Source organism: Corvus brachyrhynchos, unplaced genomic scaffold (genome assembly GCF_000691975.1).
Source record: "Corvus brachyrhynchos isolate BGI_N302 unplaced genomic scaffold, ASM69197v1 scaffold11, whole genome shotgun sequence".
Lineage (NCBI taxonomy): Eukaryota > Metazoa > Chordata > Aves > Passeriformes > Corvidae > Corvus > Corvus brachyrhynchos.
In genome coordinates, this window is record NW_008236965.1 from 3,341,445 (window position 1) to 3,351,435 (window position 9,991).

The 9,991-nt window shown below is 40.2% G+C and overlaps 1 protein-coding gene across 1 annotated transcript in view; it reads right to left on the minus strand.

Moving 5' to 3' along the window:
* SMS (spermine synthase) overlaps positions 1–9,081 on the minus strand; it is a 29,503-nt gene extending 20,422 nt beyond the window's left edge. The window contains exons 1-3 of the mRNA XM_008629241.2: positions 8,929–9,081; positions 1,938–2,031; positions 1,451–1,515 (exon numbers count right to left, since the gene is read on the minus strand). Coding sequence (XP_008627463.1) covers positions 1,451–1,515; positions 1,938–2,031; positions 8,929–8,996 — 227 coding nt within the window. The 5' untranslated portion in view covers positions 8,997–9,081. The remainder of the gene's footprint in view (positions 1–1,450; positions 1,516–1,937; positions 2,032–8,928) is intronic.
* Between the last annotated feature and the right edge of the window lie 910 nt (positions 9,082–9,991).

A 9,991-nucleotide genomic window follows, 5' to 3' on the forward strand; every position in this document is an offset into this window, starting at 1 on the left:
TGCGTGTGTGCAGCTGACACCAACACGATGCAAAACAAATTTTAAAAAAGGCACAAACGAAAAACAAGCAAAAAAAGACGCTGAGGAGCATGTGCCAAGATCCATGCCAGATACACTGTTTGAAGAGGTTCATCCTCTATACTACAGTAACCAAAAGATCTAGGTCACTTCAGGCAGATGTTTTCCTGACCTGTTTTTAAGAAATTCCTATCACAGGGATTCCACAAACTCCCTGTATCATTTCATTAAATATTCATTAAAATAACCTCAAAGCTTCTCCTCAATAAAACAGATTGAGGAGATCAATCTATGAGATCATCTATGTTCATACACTGTGCACCTTGTGAGCCTTTACCAGGTTGAAGTAAAGCAAAATAACTACTCTCTGTTTTACACACAACTGTAAAACAAATAATATTCAAGTATAATACCACTTTTCAAATTACTACCATTTTACTTGTGGTCTCTCAAACTTCAGATCTACTTTCTGCCATAATACTGCTTAACTGTTTTCCTATTTTGTAGTTTGTTCCTTGGCTTTACTGAGCCTTGCTGATTTTACACTTGCTTTTTACTTTTCTTAACCCATTTTCACTTCTACGGTCCTTCAAGCACCCACTTCATCTTCCACCATGGGCATGCCTACAGTAAGTGCTCTCTGGCTTCACGGTATCAGTCACTGCCAGATAGTCACCATGAAGACAACAACAAGCCACATCCAGTATGAAAGTTATTTCAGCACCAGGCCATGAGCCACAATTTGAGTCCCTAAAATTTAATATATAGCCTTGAATTTAAATAATCCAAATTGACAGAGGGCTTGCAAAGCCTCCATCCTTGAGTTTTATTATAAAAGTTTGCTACAAAACATATCTATATTCTTGTCAGGTCCCTAAACCACACATGCCCACAGTGAGCACCATGAGGCACACCAGAGGCAGAGATGTGAGAGAAAGAGCCTCAGGAAACCTTCTCAGGGTGGGGTCTCCTCTATGGGCTTGAACTTCATTTTAGCTCTAAACCTCAGCCCTGGTCCCTGAGCTCTATCCCACCTGCCCAAGTGTTTGGCCAATCCTTGACACCCAGCTCGCCCCCAAAGCTGCCTCAGTACTACAGCCCAGCCTGGCAATCACAGGGATGGGTCTCACGCTGGTCACCATCACCAGCTCACCTTCTCCATGGGCTGTGGGATGTGGCCCATAGGGTACAGTTTATGCCTTGGCCTATTCCCCTGCCACCCTTGGCTGCCCAGCCCTTCCAGAGCAGTCTGTTCCCACTTCCAGGCTGCATTTTCTCTCACTATTTCATGCAATCATCACAAGAAACTAAAAAAATATCCCATCTGTACCTTCATACTCCAGGCTATTCACGCATTACAGCAAAGCACAACTTGCTTATCTTTAGCAACTATGCAGACAAACCACACACAGAAGAAGAGGTACAAACTTACCGTTTCACCCTTTTAATGTTACCATGAAACAATTCTTTCATTCTTTCTTCTACTTTGTTTAGAAGCTGCAAAAAATAGCAAACATGAGGTAGAATTTGTAGATCATCACTTAATGCAAAATACCTGTTAAAATTACTCTACCTGGAAGGCAATAAAACATAGCACCTGCTATGAAAAGGCTTTGAAATGTAACTAGAAGCCCATGAGTAACTATCTTGCCTCCTCAGCCTGGTTACAAGCAGGATTGTCCATATTACAGCAGCTGTAATACGAGACCCAGTACTTGCAAAAGAGTGTGTGCATTCATGCACTCACGTGTGTACACAACTTCAACAGGTGTTACTGCTCCTCGTCAGTAATCCAGGTTTGAACTGACTTTAATATTTTTAATCTTTTACCAAGATAGACTTTGATCGACCTGAAAAAAAAAAAAAAAAAATAGGTGCTCCCCATGCAGTTAGATAATCCTAGTAAGCAGCACTCATACCTGATCAACTTCCTCTCTTCCTTTCATGTGATCATTGTAGCTCTGCAGATCCACCAACACTAATCCATGAGGATGAATTCTCAAATTGGCAAAACTACAACAGAGACAGTGATGACAAATTTATTATCAAAAATCAGAGTAAGGAAATAAAATCTGAAACGAGTTACATTAAAATTCAGAATGCATGTTTTTTCCCCAGCATCTGTAACCATTGGCAGTGACAGCTCAAGTCTTCCTCTGCAAGGAAGAGCAAACAAAGTTGCAAGAACTTGCCTATCACTACACAACTAATAAAACCAGTAGGAAGCAAGGCAGTGAAACCATGTTTAAGCCACAATAACCATGGTACAATGAGAATATGCTGCTTGCTAGTCTCAGTTCTTCAAATAAGGCCTGCTGGAGCAGGTGTGTTGGTTTGGTTTGGGTTTTTTAATTGAAAACAAGCCTTAAGAAAAAAAACAGACCTTTTCCTTTTCACTTCTAGGGGTGTGTTTGTTTCATTTTGTGGGGAGGGTGGTTGGGGTTGGTTGTTTGGCTTTCTGTTGAATGGGTTTTTTTTAACTTTTTATAGCAACTATTCAGAGACACTGATCACATTCAAAGCTGAGTAAAAATCTGTGAGAAACAATACACATCCTGGGGCAAACCACAGCTTTCACTGGCAAAGAAATTGCAGCAGCAAACTCTCATTGATGAGCAGAGATGCAAAGTCAACATAACTCCTACTGTATATCTACTACAGGAACATTTCAAGACCAAAGAGCAAGGCTTCACTATGCTACACACGTGAGGTGAACAAACAATGAATCTTGGAGAACCTGCAAGAAACAAAACAAGAGCTAAGGGCAGTGGGGAAGGACACAAGAAGAGAGGGCAGCCGAGGCAATATCCTTCCCACTCTAGGGAGGAGAGAATACAAAAAGAAACAGAAAGGCTAAAAGGGGACTACATAAAGGAAATGGAGGGGAAAAACCATACACCAGGAAAAAGGAGCAGAAGAGGGGATGAGAACAGAAATGGCTGAACAAAAAAAGAACAGTATTCAGAGATAGAAATGCACTAGTACAACACAGAAACCTCGGATAAAGCTGTATCGTTCTCTGAATGCTCTTTTCTTTGCCTGTCTGCTCTTATCACCCCACTCAGCCCCAAAGGAAAACACAGACTAGCTCTTGTTGTGACAATAAGTTTAGATGACCTCCCATCTTCCCACCACTCCCACCTTTGTCTCTTCCAGAGCTCCTTTTGCAAACTGTCAGCCTAATATGAACACCACCTCTCCCATGGTGCTGGGAACATCAGCCCTTAGGTGCAGTCAGAAATAAAACCCTAATTATTCCGTTTTATCTGAAGACAACTTTTGGTAACTGTAAAATGATCAAATTATGGAAACTGACTGAAGCAATTTAAGAATAAAAATGCTCTTGCTGGCTTTGGAACAGCAGTGATCTGCAGCTCTCACGTGTTACTACTGTCACCCAGTTCTCTTCAGAGGATAGGCCCGGAAAGCCTGAGGCTTTCCTCATGACTCTGCACACAGGTCTTGCTTCCAGGAAGGAAGGGCGCTTCTATTTAACACACACATGCACACCCAGAGCCCACAGACTGTCACCACCTTGGAGCAACCCTCCCTCCAACCCACAGCTTCCCCACTAGGTGTCCTCCAACACAGGTTTTTGATGAGGGAACACAAAAGCCTACCAGGATTCTGTTTACATGATGGGTTGGGTTTTTTTAAAGGAGAGAAAGAAAAAGAGCAGAACTCAGAAGATGGAAGTACTGGTCACTCCAGCAGGTTTTGGACACAACCATTCACAGTGAAAAGGGTAAATTCCATAGGCCCTCAGAGCTGTGGAACTACAGACAGAAATACATAAACACAGTTCATATGACAGCTCTGTAATTTGATTCCTTGAAAACTGGCACAGTGTCAAGTATTTTCACTGTTAGAAAAACTTTTTATCAGTTCGTTTCCATATTCCAGGAGTTGTTGTTGGCACAAATAAGCAACAGATTTCATTATCCCATGACTCAAGTTCTTTTAAATTAATTTCCTCCAAGAATCACATAGCTGTCATAAGATTTGACAGCTGACATCTTCACTTCCCCTTTGACTCCATGAGAGGATATTCCTGCCTCCGCCTTGAGGTAAGAGGCAAAGAGGCAGAGAGGAGAGTTGCTCTGAAAGTATAGCCACACAACTTCAGATTTGTAAGTGATGCGATGGCATTAGAATACAGTGACAATGGCACTGCAGAACCATCATTCATTTTATCAAATTGTCATCTCTACCAGAATAGCAGGGTCCTGACACCTGGGGAAAGGGGGAAGAGATGAAAGGCAGGCAGCAGGCTGTGTAATCAGACAAAAATTCAAGTTCCAAGTTTCTGGCTGATATTCTCCATTAGTTTATGGTAAAAAAAAAACTTGAATGAAATTTGTAATTCTCAACAGTAATACAGGTCCAGGTTGGTTATACCTTGGCTATAAGTTATCTGGATGAAAACAGACACCTAAAACAAGCTAAGATGCCTGTAAAGATTTAAACACGCAGCCAACAGTACAAGTGTACTCAAAAAAGGGAACAGTCCAGTATTAAGTAGTATTAAGGCAGTAGTGGTGGGCCAAAGCTGAACCCACAGAAGACTTACTAGCTTCAATCAGCAGATAGCAAAGGCTATGCTGGCTTTTGTCACTTTACATTTGTCTGCTTGGTAGAACATATATGAATGCAGGTTTTTATCAGCAGCAGCTCTTTTAATATGTGGAGGAAGGTTCTTTAAAACAATGATATAGTTTCCATTTTCTACCTATGCAAATACAAGAAAGATTATTTTAGAATCCAAATGAGGGGAAAAACAAAGTTTGCTTCAAAATTAGCCCCTCCTATTATCTCATCTTTCTGAAAAATATAATTCCTGTTTCAAAAAATAAACCACTTGCCACACTTTTGGTGTGTGCTTGCATGTAAATTCATAGAAGTAGTGAGGGGAAAAAAAAAAGGCTCAGTGAGGAGGTATCCTCTTCCCTTCCATCTGGCAAGGAAATCTGCATCTGAAAAGCAGCCCCCACTACAATAAGGCTCCACTCTTTGCCGCACCTGCATATCTGTCACATCCTCCAGTGCAGTACTCAAGCTTTTTGTGCTTGTATGCAAACAAGCACCAACTACAGAAACAATTCTACTGAGTGCTGCATCTTACCACCTGATCATCAGGAAACTTCAGATGTCAACAAAATTCCAAACCCCACAAATCCAGAAGTAACTGCTGGAAACAGAACTAGGAAGCAAAGATCTAACCCAAAATGCGTATCATCCTACCTTACTTGCACTGCCGAGGAAGAAGCATTGCAATCTCATGTATCCAAGAAAGGTTTTCCAACACCACACACCCAGAGAATAAAGCTGGATAGACAGACAGGTACCTACAAACTCCTATTTATCCATCAAACCTCTGATCTGCTGACTAACTTTGAGTCACTATAAAATAGAATAGTTCAAGTATTTCAAAAACAGCTTGCCACTAAAAGCATCACCTGTCAAACAACTCAATGAGAAAGGAAATAAAAATCTGTTAATATTAGGAAAATAAAAAATTTTTAAGAATGGCATGACATTGTTTCCCTAAAACATAGCCTTTTTTAAGTGTTCTTCATCTTAATTACAAAGTACTTGAGGGACCTTAAGGAACTAGGCAATCACATTTTTTCATTATACCATCATTCCAGTTCTCTTCTTACAGAATAGGAAAATTAAACCAATGACATAGTAGCTGCTGCTGATTCCTACCAACTCCTTCCTATTCTTCAGTCCATTTTTATACTCTGGGTAACTCCACAGGCAACTACCACACTTCACCCTGTAACAAAGAGCTGAAGAATGTTCATCCTGCTCCCTTAAAATATGCTGACTAGCACACAGAGTGGTTAGCAAAAGCCTAACAGAGAAAATAAAGTAAACACACTCCCCTCTCCCTTCACAGTGTTAACATATTCATCAGCATCTCTGTGATATACAAACCAAATTCAACTGGGTAAAGCTTGCACTGTTGTGAACAGTGAAGACAAATGCCAGTAGGATTATACTTCTCTAAACAAGAATTCAGAAACTGAAGTTAAAAATGGGTATGTGTATAGGGGAAGTCAAAGATTTTCTAAAAGACACTCTTCTACTGTAGAAACAATGACTTAAGTTTCAGGTTTTGGGGGTCTGTGAAGGTGGAACATGACAAAAGAGGGAGCATAGATGCACAAAGGAAAAAATAAAACCCTCATAGCTCTATGCAGTATAACAAAAGACTACTTGCACACAAGCAGTAAAGACATTAAAACAAAGTATTAGTTGAGAAGATATCAATTTCCAAAGATTAGCTTCACTGATTTTTTTCCTTAACCTAGATTTAACACTTCTCAATCTGTTGAAATATACTGGGCACTATACAAAGTACTGTATACATTAAATAAGACAAAAACTTCACATTTTTTTAACCTAACTTTTAACAGTTTAGTCAAAGATAGTGACATTTCAGTAAAAGCATGCTGCTTAATGTGACCCTAAAACCATCCTGGAAGCAATCTAAAAACACGCAGCTCAGAAAAATGAGACTGCTGGGACCCCAAAACTCAGAGACCCAGCTCCACTCTGGCACATGCTACTGTTTCCCAAGCAGTGTTTGGGCAAGAGGATTGGCAAAGCAGAGAGGAATTGCATCCATCACCACTTCAGAGGAGAACATGAGTGGCTCGAGAGAGCCATTTCCTGCTCCACTCTAGAGTCTTGTGTTGACAACTCCATTAGTTAAAGGTTTTCAGCTGAACCTCCCTCAATTACGTTCTTTGTCAGAATAAATCACAAAGTAAATGGACCAGGTAGAGTTGCCACATATGACTTTTGCTTGCTTAGCTTTGGACAAAGGAGAACAGGGATCTGTTGCTTTGGTAATGACAATAGGAAAGCACATCTTAATCCCCAAATCAGCTCCACTTCGTTCAACCAGCAAAGTCCTTCATGGGGCTGTTCACGTGGTATCCTCATCACAGATGAGGTTTCGTCAAAAGCAGTGCCCACAATTCCACCATCTGCAGCACAGGGCTCCCTGCAGGTTATGGGGGTTATCTCAGCAAACTCTGGAGTGTAGACACTGTTTAGCAACATGTTACTATCTCATCTCAAATATTTTTCCCAGGGATTAGTACCCAGCTTTACATCAACCACACATCTTTGTTTTGCAATGTCTCAGTCACCTTTGGCTGGCTAAAAACACATTTGTGTGCACATGCTCCCAAAACCCTTACTCACATACAGCACCCACTCCATCTCTCATTCTAGGGAACTTGTGACAAGTGGCAGCCAGCCATCCTTACAAGAGCTGCTCATGACATACCTACCCCTCCATCACAATTCTTTTTTTCCATGTTTTACTACAAGCTGCTGGGGGAAATGAAGTACACTGTTTTGCAGGGAAGGAGGAAGAATCTGCATGCCCTGGCTACTTTCTGTCCAATTGCATCAGGTAATATTTTTACACTAACTAAAAATGGATGATATTTTAGGGCACTAAGATTAAGTGCAGACAAACTTGCTGGTATTAAAATACAGCCCATTTAGTTAGTATGAAATCCTCCATATGCTCATCAGTTCAGTCTTACAACTTGTGAAATGTGTTTGTTTTGCAAGGTTTTTTAACTGTCCAGTCTGTTGAGTTTTATGGGTTTACAACCTCATTTGTTTAAGTTAACTGAAACTACATCAAACAGAAATACAAACAAACTACACTAACAGAAATACACAGTTTGGGGCTACCTTTAAAAAAAAATATTCAGGCTTTTTCTATAACCAGAGGAAACAAAAGTGCTGAGGTCCCAAAACACAGAAAGTTCTCCTGCACACATGTTCCCTAATTGGGAGCTTAATGGGTCTGGCAATGCACAAAAAATACTTTAACTCCATTACAGACAGTAAGTTGTCAAACTGAAGTGAGCCATTTTCAAGGAAGATAAATCCAGTATGCACCAGAGTTCAGACAGCAATGAATATACCGAGAGAGCAATAACCATTCTCTATTAATTATCATTTAACACTGCACCATTAAAAAAAAATGTTCACTTTGCAAGTGCCACATTTGAAAAGGTAACTGAAATATACAAAAACTTCCCAGAGCACAACTGAGAATGATAAACATAGAACTACTCATATCCTCTTACTTTTTACCTTAGTTTGGATCCCAAGAAACCTCCCACAAAAAAATCCCAATCAAACAAACAACCCACCAAACAAAACAAATCCAACCAGCAAAAAACAAAAAACAAGCAACTCCAAAGCAGCAACTGCCACCATGATGTCCAGAACAGGTAACTGAATAACTGCAAGAAACCTAAGTGCAATAAAATCATGGTAGTTACGTATAAATAAACCAGATCAACGTATACCATAATCAACTAACCCTCACACTGTGAAGCAGCATGAGGAAATAAAGTGAATGTAGTTTTGTTTTTCAGTTTGTCCCAGCACTCTCAGCTTTTGTGTCACTAATGACACCAACCACCCTTACATGCTGTTAATTACTTCAGAAGCTGCTTGAGAATTTGCAGCATATAAAGGCGTGTAAATGCAGATAGAGACACAAAGCAGTCATTGTTCACATGCTAAGGTTAGATTCCAACATGTTTAGACATATTTAATGGTCAGAAAAATTACAAATACATTGAACTGACTAGAACTGTCCTGCATCTGGAAGGACTAGTGCTGAGACCAAGGCACCATTCTATGGTACGGACCAGACTGATCAGTTCAACCTTCTGATATCCAAACTGCAAGATGACATAGTCCAGATTATGAAAAAGATTCTGCTTTATCATAGCTACTTCATACACAAGGCTGATAAAAGGACAGCTTACCCTGTCAACACTACAGGAGGTCCAATAGATGGAAAAATAGATATTTTAAGGAAAGATAGTGGGGACATAATCTAGAGGAAGAAAATCCACTCACCTGCCATTTTTTTTGATGTAGGTTACTAAATAACCATGGTCTTCCCAGTTATGAACTGTTTCTGTCATTCCCTGCTCCTGAAAAATGGGCTGTAGAGCTTTAAGAACGGCATTACAATCAGCTGCAAGATTAAGAGAGAAGAAATAATCAGTGAGGATTTTCCACTCAAGTTACTTCTGCCCTTTTTTAGGGGCTGAAAAGTTTATCCTGACAGATTGGATTAACTTTTCTTTAAGTACCATGTGAACAATCTTTCATTTCCTCTTCCACCCACCCCCATTCTCCCTAGAGATATTTCTCAGTGCACGGGTATCCAAACAATTTTCCTTTAAATCAGTTTTTACACCTGAGCAAAAATGATTATCTACTATGGATGTAATGAGAGTATTTTAATTACGGCTACTATTGGTCATCTACTGTATCACAATCCACACAAGTCTTTACTCATATAATTACTTTTAAAATCACTTAACACACAAACAGCAATCCAAAAAAACCCACAGCACTGACAAGAAACTCCAAAAAAATGTTGAGCTGTAGTACTGGGAAATTACAAAGGCACTGAAAACTAACCTATCCGCCCCACCCCTACACAAACAGCCTTTTTTCTAACATCCAGGTGAGAGCAAGTTCCCAGTTGAAATCTTCATGACACTATGGAAAAGATCACTCAGAAGAGCACACAAAAACTCACTTGGAAATAACTGACATTACTCTGGTACAATTACCTTCAAAAGCAAGGTGATAATTTGTCCATAAAGGTATTTAGTCAGTCAGAATATGCTGAGCTCAGAAGCCTTAAGTTTGCTGTACAGTTTTGTGGGTTTTTTGTTACCCACATGTTGGGGTTTTAGTTTAGTCTTAGTTTTTTTTCCTGTTAAAGGAATTTTCTCCCATATGCATGTTGCTAGGGGACAAATAGCTGTACTTAAGAAAGACAAAAAGGGGAGTGGGGCGGGCCTGGCTACTCCTTTGTCTACACCTGGGTGTGGGGTCAGTTCGCTCGGAGCGTCCGGAGAGAGAAGCTGCAGAGAAAGGAGCTGCTGCTTCTTTCTTTTTGGCC